Source organism: Rhinopithecus roxellana, chromosome 1, assembly GCF_007565055.1.
Source record: "Rhinopithecus roxellana isolate Shanxi Qingling chromosome 1, ASM756505v1, whole genome shotgun sequence".
Classification (NCBI taxonomy): Eukaryota; Metazoa; Chordata; class Mammalia; order Primates; family Cercopithecidae; genus Rhinopithecus; species Rhinopithecus roxellana.
Window position 1 is genome coordinate 54,112,773 of NC_044549.1, and position 16,079 is coordinate 54,128,851.

The window sequence follows — 16,079 nt, forward strand, 5'->3', positions numbered from 1 at the left end:
GCTGAGGCAGGGAGAATCACTTGAACCCGGGAGGCAGAGGTCACAATGAGCTGAGATTGCGCCACTGCACTCCAGCCTGGGTGACAGAGCAAAACCCCGTCTCAAAAAACAAACAAGCAAAATGTGTGCCAGGCCATTGACAGCACAGAGACAGGGTTAGGGAGCCGCTGAGGCCAAGAGGCCCAAATGAATTCCATCTGCCCCACTGGCCACCTGGCCCTGGCTGGTCTCGGCCCACGTGTGGAGCCCTGGCCTCTGGAATCTCAGTGGGGCGTTTCTGGGGAGACTGTAGACTGTGGCAGCCGGGGTATGTGGGAGCCTCTGCAGCTCAGCAGCTCCCCTCACGCTCCAACCCGCACCTGGCATGGGGGTCAAGCTCCCACTCACTTGTCATTGAAGTCATCTGAGCTGAGGTTGTAGAGGAATTCATCCATGACCTGGTAGTCATCCATGACCTTCACAATACGCTCCTGCACAGACAGGTGCTAATGAGAACTGCACGTGTGCCAGAGAGGGGTGGGTAGTCGGAACCTGGCTCCCCAGAGAGACGGGTGCTAGAGAGGGGTTGCTCTCTTTCAGATCGGGGAGGCCTGGGGCAGGGAAGGAGGCCCAGGGTGCAAGGGCAGCATCAGGCTCAGGGTTCCAACAGCCATGGCCACCACACCTCCAGCTTCCAGCCCCCGACCCCCAGACAGCAGAGCTCTGAAGCCCCAGCTTACAACCCCCTAAACCCCATCTGTCCTCTGTCCAACTACCTCACCCTTAGCCTCCTGGGTCCTGACCTCCCAGCCCATGCCTGACCCAGCCCTCGGACTCTTAACACCAGCCCTGTGCCTCCCTGGCCCCAGTGCCCGTGTGCCTGCCTCACCTCCAGGCCCACCAGCCTCTCTGGGATGCCCTTCATCCACTCTCGCAGCTCAGCCAACTCCTCAATGCTGTTGGGTTTCTCATAGATCTTGCGGCTGATGCTGCGGAACTCCTCACAGATCTGGCAGTGGGAGGAGGCGCTGGGGAGGGCAGCGTGCTGCTCCCTTGCCTTCCCTCGCCTGCTCCTCCTCCTTGGTCTCCTGCATCTCCCGACAGGTAACTGTCCCCTCCCCCAAAACACCCTGCGGCCGCTTTCCAAGAAGGGTGCTCCTGGTGGGCTCCCTGGGTTGCTGAGGACTGTCAGTGGGGCAAGGGCGTGACTCGGCACACCTCACCCTCCCAGCCTCCTCCAGCCCTACCAACACACTCAGGGCTTCTGAGGCCTGCGCTCGAATCCCCTAGTTCCATGAAACAAGTCTGTCAAGGGTATCCTTCGTGAGGCTTCCCAGGCCTCTACAAGTCTGGGGAAGGAGGGGGAAATCCCCATTTCCTGGGACCTCCCATATGGGACAACTCCCCGCAGACAGGCAGGGATGGGGCACGGTGATTTCCAGCTCCTTCCCTTGGCCTGGGTGTCCGCAGATACCCCAGACCCTGCCTGGGGACATATTGCCGTGTATGTGAGGGTCCGTGTGTGCTGCTGTGGTCACTGAGGTGGGGCAGGTGGGCACTTACGCTGTCCACCTCCTTGTGCAGGTTCTTGGCAAGGATGTCCAGCATGGAAGTGGCCAGGGCCTTGCGCTTCTTGGACAGGCTCTGCTTGACGTTGTCAGTGTTGATGTAGAAAGGCCCAATGATGATGCTGCTGGGTAGCGAGCTGTCCAGGATCTCCTTCTCCTGCAAGTGGGTGAGCACCACCTCCCGCACCTCCTGGGCCAACAGGCCCTGCGTCTGGTAGGCTCTGAGGACAGTAAGCACACGGGAGGGGGCAGAGGACAGTGAGCAGAGTGGGCAGGGGATACACATGCAGAGACACACGGACACGCTCCAGCGCGCATGGGCACACGTACGCACTTGAGGAAGGAGGCAATGTCATTGTTGTTCAGCTCCAGGTATTTTCGGTACTCCTTGGCATAGGCCTGCAGTGGGATCATGGCCTTGGACACAGCACTGGCAATGGTGGCACGTAGCTCTTCCACCAGTGGCTCATGAAGGCCCACCGACTCCAGCAGGGGGTCACCACTGACGAAGATGTCCTCCATCACCAGCTGCAGAGGGAAGGCATGGGGCAGGGTAGACCTGGATGAGCCAGGGGGTGAATGGGCAGAGGGGAGATGGGGAGTCCCCCTGAGGAGCAAGCAGGGGCAGGATGTGGCCTGAAGCCTAGTGGGCAGCAGGGTGCCAAACACAGAGAGTGGGGATGCAGGGGGAGGAGGGAGTTTGCTGTGCTGTCTCTTTACAAGGCCAGAAGCCCCTGTGAGGCCCACCAAGGGGCAGCATCTTCCTCTGCCTGGGCCTGACTCAGCCCAGGACCAAGGAAAGGTGCAGAAAAGACAACCGGGTGTTGAAGGCTCTGACTGACCAGCAAGGGAGACAAGCAGGGCTAGGGTTACAGGGGCTCTTGGGCCTGGAAGTGGGCTGTGTGCAGCTGGGCGTGTGTGCAGTGGCAGTGACTGATGGGGACTTTGGACAGAGGGTCTGTATGTGGAAGCCAGCCCGTGTCCACCTCTGGACATGAAGAGGGAGGCCAAGAGCTGGGTGGGATCAAGAGCATGGGGTCTGCATCAGATCTGGCTGTAGCAGCACAGGTCCAGCAAGCCCAGGGTTCAGATAGCAGTTCCGACACTTGGCAGCTATGCAATCTTAGGTTAGCTATTACACTTCTCCAAGCCTCACCTACAAAATCTGACACTAGCAGCTACACAATCTTAGGCTATTACACTTCTCCAAGCCCCACCTACAGAATGCGAGGGTTAATAGGTCACAGTGCAGCTTGTGATGAGCATTAAATGGGATACTTAAGAGTTACAGGGCTGAGCGTGCTGCCTGCTGGACAGGAGGCCTGTGATACAGTTGAACTGCGTCAGCACCCCAAACTCAGGGAGCCATCAGCAGCCAGGGCAGTAGGTGCATGGGGCCTGCTCAGGCTGCAGCATGTACCTTCTCCAGCTGGGGCACAGCATGGGTGGCCAGGATGCCCTTGTCAAAGAGGTTCAGCAGAGATGCCTCAAACTGCTCCAGTGGAGTGCTGTAGTGCACCCCAGAGCTGTCCAGCACCAGGTCCACAGTGAACAGGGGATTCTTCCGGGGCCTGCAGGCAATAGCGGGTTGACCGTGGGCAAAGGCCTAGGAGGCCTGTGTGCAGGGGCGGCCCTCTGTCCTTCCTGCCAGCGCTATGACTCTCAAGCCTCTCCATGTACAATGCTTGCCTTCTCCTTCCTCCCAGACACCTCCAGGTTATCAGACAGGAAGACCCAGACCAACCAAACAGGTTCCTCTGCTCCTAACATGCCCCGAGGTCCACAAGCACCACAAGAGAGGGAGGCTCCCAACCCCTGTGCTGAGGTTGCCAGGGCCTAGGCATTGTGCACTCTCTCTGGGAGCCCATCTTCCTTGGCTTCGCATCTCCGTTACGCAGCAAGAACCAAGCCTGGATCTCAGCTGGGACCCTCTGATGGTTTCTAACTGTACTTAGAATAAATCCAGCCCCCAGCTCAGACTTCAGGAGGCCCCATGAGATCTGGCCTGGTCCCTGCGAGCTCTCCCACTCCATCCTGAGCAGCCCTCCCTCCCCTCACCAACTCCAGCCACACTGGCCAGCCTTTCCTTCCTCAACTGCGCCAGGCCCATCCTCCCCTCGGTGCCTCCACCCATGCTGATCTCTCCGCCTGTACCTGCCTCCACCTCGCATCGCCTCACAACTTGTTTCTTCTTACATCTCAGGTCTTGGCACAGATGCCACCTCCTCCCTGACCCCCTGGCAAAGGCCCACCCCCAGTGTCCACTATGGCCCCTGCCAAAACCGGCAATGACTATGTATTTATCTGCTTGCTGCCTGTCTTTCCCATGAGACCAGGGACTGGGCCTCTCTTGTTCCCTTAGAACCATGCCTGGTTCACGGCAAGTGCTCAAAGAATATTTCTGCACTGAGTAACTCAATGATCGAGTGAATGAAGGTCACCAGAAGCAATGCAAGCCAGGGTCGGTGGGACATTGTCCAGCAGCCTGCAGGGAGCTCAGCTCTGGCTCTCCCTAATGCCTGGGACCTGGCACGGATGGGCACCCTGGCCCTGGTCCTCGACCCTGCTCCATCCCAACCACTGGGGCCTAGCAAGGAACGGTTCTGGTGTCAAGAGGTGCCTCTGCCCAGCTGGGCCCCACCTGTAGGGGCTGTTAATTAAGTCGTCACCCCAGACCATGTCATCGGTGCAGTTAAGTACGCTGCAGCAGGCGTCACTGATGAACTGTGAGAAGCTGGCAAGTGAGTCCTGCACCAGGAAGCGCAGCGTGTCCTGCAGCATGTACTTCACCAGCTCCATCAGCTTGCGCAGCTTGGACATGAGGTACACCTCCCAGTTGGTCTCGTAGAGGTTGTACCAGCCCTTACTCATGTCACGCAGGCTGCTGCGCATGGCCACCTTCAGCGAGCTTATCCAGCTGTCCTTGAGGAACATCTGTACCTGGAGTGGCCACAGGCATCATCACATGGCCACCCTGGTGGACCCACCACCTATAGCTGCACTTAAGGACTCTACCACCAGGGCGCTTGGGGTGGCTCAGGGCTCATCTGACTGCAGAGGGATGTCCCCTACCCCAACTTATTGCCAAGCCCTGCCAACCAACAGCCTCATGTGACCCTGGGGGCTCAGGGCTGCTGGGCGGGGAAGGAGGGAAGAAAGGAGGGACGGAGGAAGGACAGGGCAGCAGAAGTGGGACTTTCCCTCCAGGCATAAGAGAGAGAGACCCAGAGAATGAGATGAGAGAAGCAGAGAGACAGAGAACAAGACTAAAATGGGCCAAGAGGGAAAGACACAGAGAATGAGGCAGAGACACAGACAGAGACAGAGTGGAGTACGGAGGGGGTGCACCCCCACCTCCCTCATACCCCAATCCACAGGTCAACATGGGGGTGCCTGAGGTTCCTGCTCCCCCTTCTAAGACAAGGGATCTGCTTCAGAGGCAACCAGAGTTGGGATGGAAAGGGATTGGAAAGAAAGCCTGCCCTGGTTTTCCCTTTGTCTCCAAGATGAGCCGTTATCCTTGGTCCCCACCCCAGCCTCCAATAAGGTCTAGGAAGAGGCTGAGGCCAGGTTTTGAGAAAAGTAGGGGCTCACAGCCTCACCACGTGACCCACTGACCCTGGCCTTCTGCTGCGGCTCAGAACTGTGCCTGCCAGCTCCAAGGGTCTGCCCTGCGCTTGCCCCTCTGTGCTCTTGATGCCCACAAACCTGGGAGAAGGTCTGTGACTGGATCTGCTCAAACTCCTCCAGTCGGCTGTACTTGGAGAGGCTTGAGTGGAACAGGGACATGGTGGTCACCTTGTTGCACTCGGCCCTCACCTTGCTGAGGGCCGTGATGACCTCTGGCCGTGTGAGCAAGGACACGAAAGTGAAGTCCTCCTTCTGCTCCCGGAAGTGGTACTTGGGGACACTCACCAGCCCTGCAGGGGTAGGGGCCAAGGGCCAGGATCAGACCCTGCCTGGCCAAACCAGGGGACAGGACAGATTCACAGGGTGCTTGACAGAGGGCTGTGACTCCTGCCTTCTCCCTGAAGAGTGACTGGACTTCCCAGAGCCCCGCCTTTCCTTAGTTTGCCAGAGTGGCGCTACAGCTCTTCAGTGAGGTGCCTACTCTGAGATGGGTGAAGGAATTCCTTCCAGGACCCCCTAGTCACAGGCTCCTCTGAGAAGCAGATGAGAACTGAGAACCCTCTCCTCATCCACTCCTGCCCGTGCTGCACACAAGCTCAAGGTCTGTCCACAGCCTGCCCTGGGGCACCAAGGAAGGAAAGGGTGGGTACTAGGACCTCTCGGAATGCCCACTGTCCATACCCCAGCTTGCGTCTTGAGTACATGACAAGCAGGAAGCTGAGTCTAGGAAGGCTGGCAGGTGAGTTGAAAGCAAGGAGGGTTCTCGGGCCCCAGGGTCCTGCTCTGAGACTCAGTCTCCTCTCTTGCTACTGGAGGAAGAAGGACTATCCTCTAGGTCAGATCAGCAGAGCCCCTTCCACCTACTGCTGCAGCATAGTTTCCTAGTACACATTCACCTTGCAACTTCTGTGCTATTCCCACTAATATGTTCAAAAACAGCCTTCTTCCCCTTCCCCCAGTCCAGAGCCCTCCAGGCAGCAGGGAGAAGTGAGACAAGTGCTGGGGACATGGGAAGTGCAGGGAGTGTCGGGCTGATGATGTCCACAGTGGCAGGGCAGACAATCCTGGAGGGGAAGGTGGGAGGGGGCTCTGGCCAGGTGGATGGCCATGGGGCCTGTCTTGGTCCAGTGACCCTCACCTTGCTCAGGCACCTGCTCCTCCTCCTTCCTGGGGAGGGTCACGTAGGAGAAGGTCTCGGGCTTGGAAGAGACAATGTGGTCAAAGTTGATTTTGTTCATGCTGCGCTCATAGTCCAGGCTCACTTCTCTGGCGAGACCGCTGAGGTGCTCTAGAATCCTGCCCATGGAGATGGGAGATAGGGGAATCAGGGGCTCCACACCCTGTGAACCCCAGCCAGGGCCCAGGCTCTGCTCTGGCAGGGACCTGGGGACATGCATTTAGGGCTTCCCCTCTGGATTCATGGGCACATCCCTGCCCGGCCCTGAGCCACTAACATCCAAGTGTGCCTCCCCTGCTTCTTTCATGCCCCTTGTCCCCATTTTCTGTCCCCCATTTTCTGCCCCTTGTCCCCATTTTCTGTTGTCAGTCTCTGGGAGCCAAGGCAGGCCCCAAAGCAGTGGGATGGGGTATAGGAAGTTCTGGGCCTAGAAGCCTCAGAGAACTGCCACTTACTGCCTGTACCTACCCACCTCCCCCGCCCGCTGCCCCATGGCTCAGTGGAAGATGCCTGCCACTGAGCTCCTTTGCTTTCACTGAGCAACCACGGCAGCACCTGGAAGGTGCTGAGAACTCAGGATGTGCAAGACCATGACTGGGCCTGAGGGTAGGTGACCCCTGCACTTCACCCTGAAAATAGGCTCCAAGATTGGAAATCAGCAGACCTGGCGTGAGTGTGCACACCATCTCCCCCGTCCTCACACAGGCAGACCCCTTGGAGGCCATTTCACTCACTCGCTCCCTTGCTCATTCGCTCACTCACTCCTCAGCACATGTTGCCTATGCCGCTGTGTTCCGGCACCTGGCTTGCTCAGGCCTCATCTGAGCCAGCCAGTGTCTCCATCCTTTGTGGACAGCCCTTTCTGTTCCTTGAGTTGGTCTCTTCCATTGATCTCTCCCTCCCTCCCACCTCTGCCACCACTGAATAGTCCCATCAGCCCTGGTAATGGCACCACAAGGGAATCTCAGTTTACCGCAGCCCACACTTGCACCAGAGCTGCGGGATGTTGGAGAACTTCACAGGCAGGGGACTGGTCTCACCTTCAACACACCCTCAACCTGACCTAGAAATCCACTCACTCCCTCGGAACCTGGAAAAGACTCTTTCTCACCTTCTCTGCCAACTCACAGACATGCCCTCCCTCACTGGGTGAAGTCCCTCGAATTTCATCTGGAACTCAGAAGCCATTGGACAGAAATGACCACATTTTCGCACCCCGGAATCTCCCTGCCTTCTGCCAGGGTAGAAAACATGCCCTGCTCACAGGAAGAGCCCAGCAAGTTTCCCTTCATGGGAGCCCCTCTTTTCAGCCACCTCAGTCTCTTTGCCTTCCCTCCCACGCCCTCCCAGGGGTCCCCACACACTCCGGTGTGTCCCACGTTAGAAACCGCCCCTTGACTTCCTTCCCTCCCTTGACTTTATCTCTTTGTGTTTCTTTACGGAAAAACTGGTGTGCTCACTTCTTCCCATCCTCATCTCTCCTCTTGCTGCCCCTGAGACTGCTCCAGGCTCCGCCTCATCTCTCAGAGACTTGGCATAGTGGCTCCCTCCTACTCTGCTGCACCGCTGTCCTCATGGAGCTTCTGGGACACCCTTCCCCTGGATCTTCCTCACCTCCCTGACTTCTAAACATTGGCCTATGCCAGGGGTCCTGAGACCCCTCGTCTTCCCCAGCTACACCACCCACCAAGTGAACTCCTCCAGCCTCGGACTCTGAACACCACCTATTCTATTCAGCCAGAACCCTCACACCTATCTGCAGTTCTCTCCCCTCATTTATCCACCAGCCCACTCAACACTGACACTGGATGCCTCACAATGTGTCAGAACTAGCATATCGGAAAGCAAGTTCTTCATTTCTGTCCATGCCCGTCACTCGCTTGCCCCCAACCCCCACTAGCCTCCTTGTCTCTGAACAGCAGTGCACACACCCTGCTAATCAAAGCCCTGGGTGGGGGGTCCCTGGTCTCTTCCCACTACTGGATGTGCAACACCATAACCGGACCCGAGGGTGGGTGACCCCTGCACCTGATCCTGAAATTGGGCTTTGAGATTGGAAATCCCCAGACCTGGGGTGAGCTTGCATTTAGTCCATTAGCAGCTCCCATTGGCTCCACCTCTGAGGAAACCTCAAATACATCTGTTTCTCCCCTGCTACTCAGCTACTATTCTGGTTCAAGCCACCATCATGGTCTCCGGCCCTGATTATGGCATTAGTCTCCTCGTTGACCTCCCTGCTTCCATTCTTGCCCCCTACAACTCATTCTCCACTTGAGTTGGAAAAATATATTTTAAACATGTAAATAATCGAGCCACTCCTCTGCTCACCACCATCCATGGCTTGCACAGACTGTCAGCCTGTGGCCACATCTCTGCCCCTGCATGTGGTCCAGCCTCGCCGACCAACATTTCTCTCTCTGCATCCCAGCCACAGTAATCCTGTCCTGCTCCTCAAGTACCACAAACTTGTCCCTACCTCAGCCTCAGGACTGCTGTTCCTTCTGCCAGAATCCTCTTCTTCCCTTACTTTTTTAAACCTCAACTCAAATGTTATCACCACTATGAGGAAGGCTTTCCCTGACCGCCTAATATAAAGAAGCCCTTCTGAGACATCTCTATTCCCTTCTCTCACTTGGTCTTCACAGCACTTATTAGAACCCTAAATCACCCAGAGTTTTCATTGTCTGTTTTTCTGGCCAGGCTGAGAGTCCCTAGGATGCAGGCTCTTTGTTGGAAATGCTCACTGCTATGTCCCCAGTGCCTGGCACAAGACGGGTACTTCCACACATGGCTGCTTGCTGGCCTGACATCCATTCCCTCCCTTCTTCCTCAGTTTTGTTCTAGAATTCCATCTTTCCTCACTTAACTCCGGGGAAAATGACTACAGCCCCAGTTCTGGGGGTACATCTCAGCTAGTCCAAGCCAATCGTGGTGGAACTTACCCCGACTGCTGTTGGTTTAGGAGTGGGAGCATGTCCCAGTTATGATCAACCACTGATGCAGAGATATGAAAGTCAAGCCCTCTGCAGTGAGCTAAGATTGCTCCACTGCACTCTAGCCTGGGGGACAGAGCAAGACCCTGTCTCAAAAAAAAAAAAAAAAAAAAAAAGTCAAGCCCTCTTGTTCTGGCTCCCTCCAGCACAAATTCGGTGGTGCCATGCTTGCTCCAGAGTTTCCCACAGGAACTAGACTTCTCAAACCATATTTCACCAGCTGCTTCTTCTATTGTACCCTCTGCTTCCTTCACTTCCTTGTAGATTTCTCCTGAGAGGATTTCATCAATCGCTTGCACAAGAATCCCCAAATCAGGGTCTGCTTCTAGGGCATCTAATTGAAGACAACCCTTGTTGTGGTCATGAAACTGCTGCTGCCATCTCGCCTGAAGATGAAGCCAGCATACACTGCAGACAGAGCCCTGATGCACCAACCTTGGTGTGTCCTGCATTAGTTTTCCTGCTACAGGTACAGGAATGCACTTCCCTACTGTCTAAGCCAATCTGAGACCAGCATCTTTTATACTTAAAGCCAAAAACATTATAAACTGAATAAAATTCAAGAAACAGAATTCTGGACAGCCAAGGTAAGGTGGCTACATCGGTTCAAATTTCCCAACACACCCTAGGAAGGAAGGAAGGAAGGAAGGAAGGAAGGAAGGAAGGGAGGAAAGGAGGAAGGAAGGAAGGAAAGAAGGAAGAAAGGAAGGAAGAAAAAGCGAACACTACCAAAACCCACACCTTTAGCACAACTAGAATAAGCAGAATGCCTAGACTTCAAATTATCTTTAAATTAAATACATAAACATCTATCTCCAGTGAGCTGTCTCTCACACTCTTGCTGCAAGTTTTCACAGAGAACAAGGGTAGTCTAAGAAAAACTGCAGAAAAGGGAAATAGTGGTAACCCCAAGATAGAGCTAAAATCCTACCAGAGGTCAGGCACAGTGGCTCACGCCTGTAATCCCAGCACTTTGGGAGGCTGAGGTAGGTGGATCACCTGAGGTCAGGAATTCAAGGACAGCCTGGCCAACATGGTGCAACCCTGTCTCTACTAAAAATACAAAAATTAGCCAGGCGTGGTGGTGAGCGACTGTAGTCCCAGCTACTTGGGAGGCTGAGGCAGGAGAATCATTTGAACAGAGAGGGCAGAGGTTGCAGTAAGCCAAGATCGCACCACTGCACTCCAGGTTGGGTGACAGAGCAAGACTTCATCTAAATAAATAAATAAATACATAAAATAAAATAAAATCCCACCAGAAAGAGAAAGTAACCCAGGCTGCGCACAGTGGCTAATGCCTGTAATCACAGCACTTTGGGAGGCCAATGTGGGTGGATGCATTGAGCCCAGGAATTCGAGACCAGCCTGGGCAACAAAGTGAGACCCCCATCTCTACAAAAAATTAAAAAATAGCGGGTGCGGTGGCACATGCCTGTAGTCCCAGCTACCAGGGAGGCTGAGGCAGGAGGATTACTTGAGCCCAAGAGTTTGAGGTTGAGTTAGCTGTGATTGCGCCACGGCACTCCAGCCTGAGTGAAAGAGACAGACCGTATCTCAAAAAAAAGAGAAAGTAACCCTAACTGTAAAAATACTGAAAAAAAGCCCAGGTAAATCAGAGCACTTACAACAAGGAAGGGACTTAAGGACATCCAATTCAAGGCAGTATTCTTTGAAAGGCATGACTTACAGGACAGGAGGTAGAAGGAAAGAGGTCCTTTGCAGACTGGAGGGTAAGGGAAAAGAAGCAAAAGCAAAATTTTGAGTTCTGCAAGATAAGAGGACAAAAACCGTGGAGGACCCACATCCCTCTCCCCAGCACGTATGTACAAACACACACACACACACACACACACAGCGCATTCTAAACAAAAAAAAAAAAACTAGTGTGCAATACTGACAGAGGAGGGCGCCTTTGAACTAGAAAGCTTGCAAATCACTCCAAATCCTGAAATGAACAGGTGAAAGCTGACTACATTTGCTTCTATAAGAAAAAGAGAGCATCTTTCAGCTTTGTTTGTACATTTGAGAAGATGAGAGCATCTTAACTGATAAAATTCCCATCACCCTTAAAAAAAATAAACAAGGACCCAGCAGAAGAAAACTGTAACAAACACTTCAGCTAAATAGCCTTAAACAAGTGTTTGGGCATCTGAAAAACCAGCTTGAATCAGAAATTCAAAAATAAAACATATAAATGGACAAATGTCGGTAAGAAAAGAGACTTCCTTAAGCTCAAGGAAAAAGTAGAAAATAAAATTATCTCGGGGAGGAAGGTGAAATTACAAGGTGCCCAAGAGAAAACAGAGTCAAATCAAAGCGTAATGAAGTAAATTAAAGAAAGGCAGGATATAACCAAGAGAATAAAAACAAGAGAAAATAAAGGAAGTAAAAGAAAGAAAATAAAATTGTTAAAAATAAATGAAATTAGAAAGAAAGAACTAAAAAGGGCCAGAAACTGGTTGAATTAAAAGATAGGCAAAGAAGCAGCAATACATAAAAAGATACATATATAGAGAGATATATAGATACATAATGGAATCTTTGATGAAGAAAAACAAAAGAATGGAACAGAACCAAGATTTAAAACTGCAATTCAAGGGAATTTTTTTTTTTTTTTTTTTTTTTTTTTTTTTTTTTTTTTTTTTAGACAGAGTCTGGCTCTGTCACCCAGGCTGGAGTGCAGTGGTGCAATCTTCGTTCAATGCAAGCTCCACCTCCCAGGTTCAAGCGATTCTCCTGCCTCAGCCTCCCAAGTAGCTGAGACTACAGGCGCCTGCCACCACACCTGGCCTTTTTTTTTTTTTTTTTTTTTGTATTTTTAGTAGAGATGGGGTTTCACCATGTTGGCCAGGCTGGTCTCAAACTCCTGACCTCAGGCAATCCACCCACCTCAGCCTCCCAAAGTGCTGGGATTACAGGCATGAACCACCACGCTCAGCTGGCCTCAGACCTCTTTTTTTTTTTTTTTTTTTTTTTTTGAGATGGAGTCTTGCTCTGTCACCCAGGCTGGAGTGCAGTGGCCAGATCTCAGCTCACTGCAATTTCCACCTCCTGGGTTTACGCCATTCTCCTGCCTCAGCCTCCCGAGTAGCTGGGACTACAGGCACCTGCCACCTCGCCCGGCTAGTTTTTTGTATTTTTTTAGTAGAGATGGGGTTTCACCGGGTTAGCCAGGATGGTCTTGATCTCCTGACCTCGTGATCTGCCTGTCTCAGCCTCCCAAAGTGCTGGGATTACAGGCTTGAGCCACCGTGCCCAGCCTGGCCTCAGACTTCTTAAAAGCAACACACAGGCAAGGCAACCAAAGTGGAGTAATTTTTTAAAACTCATAGAATAAAAGCTGTGAACTAATAATTTTATATCTGGTCAAGCTGTCCTTCATGTTTTAAACGTGTGAGAACTCAAGGAACTCTATACCCTTGAGCCCTTCATGAGGAATATACTAGAAAAGGAACTTTATATAACCAAGAGATGACGGGAGACTTCAGGAAAAAAGACTGATACGTTTAATAGAGTTTATTGTAAGTTGAAGACTAAAAGGTGGAGATGAGTGTGGAGGAAAGTAATAATATTTTAACAGTTAAAATATGAAGTAGAGTATGGGCACGGAGGCTCATGCCTGTAATCCCAGCACTTTGGGAGGCCGAGGCAGGCGGATCATTTGAGGTCAGGAGTTCGAAAACAGCCTGGCCAACATGATGACCTTCTTTACTAAAAATATAAAAAATAGCCAGGCATGGTGGTAGGCTCCTGAAATCCCAGCTACTCAGGAGTCTGAGGCAGGAGAATAGCTTGAGCCTGGGAGACAGAGGTTGCAGTGAGCAGAGTTGGCACCATTGCACTCCAGCCTGGGTGACAGAACAAGACTCTGTCTCAAAAATAAATAAATAAATTGATTAATTAATTAAGTAGAGCTGAGCATGGTGACTCACTCCTATAATCCCAGCACTTTGGGAGGCTGAGGTGAGCAGATTGCTTGAGCCCAAGAGTTTGAGACCAGCCTGGGCAACATAGGGAGACCCTGTCTCTACAAAAATACAAAAATTTACCAAGCGTGGTAGCTCACACCTGTGGTCCCAGCTACTCAGGAGGCTGAAGTATGAGGATAGCTTGAGCACAGAAGGTCAAGGCTGAAGTGAGCTATGATTGTGCTACTGCACTGTGGTGTGGGTGACAGAGCAAGACCCTGTCTCAAAACAAAACAAACAACAACGAAACAGGCCAGATACTAAAGGGTTAAGTAGGAAAGCAGGGGATAATGGAGACTATAAAAGAAACCACTAGGGCGGGCACAATGGCTTACATCTGTAATCCCAGCACTTTGGGAGGCCGAGGTGGGCGGATCACGAGGTGGGGAGATTGAGACCATCCTGGCTAACACAGTGAAACCCTGTCTCTACTAAAAATACAAAAAATTAGCCAGGCATGGTGGCAGGCGCCCATAGTCTCAGCTACTTGGGAGGCTGAGGCAGAAGAATGGTGTGAACCCAGGAGGTGGAGCTTGCAGTGAGCTGAGATTGCGCCACTGCACTCCAGCCTGGGTGACACAGCGGAGACTCCATCTCAAAAAACAACAAAAAACGACAAAATGAAAACCACTAAAATAAAGGTACAAACCTTCCTAGACACCAAAAGAAATTTTTAAAATAGAAGAACTAAGAAAACATATCATGTAGAGAAAGAAACACAGCATCGTATTACAATACACATAATGATTATAACATGAAGTAATATGACTGAGTTGAGGTCAAACCTATTAGCCATACCAATAAATGTGAATGGGCTTAACTTATTACAGGAAAAATATTTTATAATTGGGTCACAAATAAAACTCAAACTATATGCTGAAAGTAAGAAATTGATCTAAAATGAATTAGTTCAGAAAGGCTCAAAATAGAGGGATTTATCAGGCAAATGGAAACAATAAAATTTCAGGTTGCTATGTTGATATCAAACAAAGTAAAATGCAGATCCAAAAGCATTAGAACTCCACCAAAAGCCTCCTGGAACTGATAAACAACTTCAGTAAAGTTTCGGGAAATAAAATCAATGTACGAAAATCAGGAGCATTTCCACACACCAATAATGTTCAAGCTAAGAGCCAAATCAAGAACACAATCCCATTTACAATTGCCACAAAAAAAAATACCTAGGAATACCTTTAACCAAGGAGGTAAAAGATCTCTAGAAGAACTACAAAACACTGCTAAAAGAAATCAGAGATGACACAAACAAATGGAAAAACACTCCATGCTGATGGACTGGAAGAATCAATACCGTTAATATGGCCACACTGTCTAAAGCAATCTACAGATTCAACACAATTCCCATCAAACTACCAAGTCATTTTTCACAGAACTAGGAAAAAATTAGCTGAAAATTCATATGAAACCTAAAAAGAGCCTGCATAGCCAAAGCAAACCTAAGCAAAAAGAACAAAGCTGGAGGCATCACCTTATCTTCAAACTGTACTACAAGGCTGCAGTAACCAAAACACCATAGTACTGTTACAAAAACAGACACATAGGTCAATGTAACAGAATAGAGAGCCCAGAAATAAAGCCACACACCTATAGCCATCTGATCTTCAACAAAGTTGACAAAAATAGGCAATGAGGAATGTGTTGCGGCAAGTCAGGGACCCCGAACAGAGGGAATGGCTGAAGCCACGGCAGAAGAACATAAATTGTGAAGATTTCATGGACATTTATTAGTTCCCCAAATTAATACTTTTATAATTTCTTATGCCTGTCTTTACTGCAATCTCTGAACATAAATTATGAAGATTTCATGGACATTTATCACTTCCTCAGTCAATACTCTTATAATTTCCTATGCCTGTCTTTACTTTAATATCTTAATCCCATCATCTTCGTAAGCTGAGGATGTATGTCGCCTCAGGACCCTGTGATGATTGCATTATCTGTACAAATTGCTTGTAAAACATGTGTGTTTGAACAATATGAAATCTGGGCACCCTGAAAAGGAACAGGATAACAGCGATTTTCAGGGAACAAGGGAGATAACCGTAAGGTCTGACTGCCAGCGGGGCCAAGCAGAACAGAGTCATATTTTTCTTATTGCAGAAAGCAAATAGGAGAAATATCACTGAATTCTTTTCCCAGCAAGGAATAACCCTGGGAAAAGAATGCATTCCCAGGGGAGGTTTGTGGACAGCTACTCTGGGAGTGTCTGCCTTAAGTGGTTGAAGATAAGGGATGAAATACGCCCTGGTCTCCGGCAGTGCCCTCAGGCTTGCTAGGATTAGGAAATTCCAGCCTGGCGAATTCTAGTCAGACTGGTTGTCTGCTCTTGTACCCTGTTTCCTGTTAAGATGTTTGTCAATGACAATGCATGCCCAGCGGGACATGGAACCTCATCAGTAATTCTAATTTCACCCTGGCCTTGTGATCTTGCTCTGCCTCTGCCCTTGTGATCTTTTATTGCCCTTTCAAGCATGTGATTTTTGTGACTTACTCCCTGTTCGTATCCCCCTCCCCTTTTGAAATCCCTAATAAAAACTTGCTGGTTTTGTGGCTCAAGGGGCATCACAGAAACTGCCGATATGTGATGTCATCCCTGGAGGCCAAGCTGTAAAATTTATTTCTTTGTACTCTTTCTCTTTATTTCTCAGACTGGCCGACACTTAGGGAAAATAGAAAAAAACCTATGTTGAAATACTGGGGGCTGGTTCCCCCTATAGGAAAGGACTCCCTATTCAATAAATGGTGC

At 50.8% G+C, this 16,079-nt stretch overlaps 1 protein-coding gene across 1 annotated transcript in view; it reads right to left on the bottom strand.

Annotated features, from left to right (window-relative positions):
* Nucleotides 1-16,079, bottom strand: part of DNAH1 (dynein axonemal heavy chain 1) — an 82,849-nt gene that overhangs the window by 49,725 nt on the left and 17,045 nt on the right. Inside the window, exons 8-15 of the mRNA XM_010365019.2 lie at nucleotides 6,316-6,473; nucleotides 5,256-5,467; nucleotides 4,189-4,487; nucleotides 2,968-3,118; nucleotides 1,882-2,075; nucleotides 1,543-1,768; nucleotides 869-988; nucleotides 388-470 (exon numbers count right to left, since the gene is read on the bottom strand). Coding sequence (XP_010363321.2) covers nucleotides 388-470; nucleotides 869-988; nucleotides 1,543-1,768; nucleotides 1,882-2,075; nucleotides 2,968-3,118; nucleotides 4,189-4,487; nucleotides 5,256-5,467; nucleotides 6,316-6,473 — 1,443 coding nt within the window. The remainder of the gene's footprint in view (nucleotides 1-387; nucleotides 471-868; nucleotides 989-1,542; nucleotides 1,769-1,881; nucleotides 2,076-2,967; nucleotides 3,119-4,188; nucleotides 4,488-5,255; nucleotides 5,468-6,315; nucleotides 6,474-16,079) is intronic.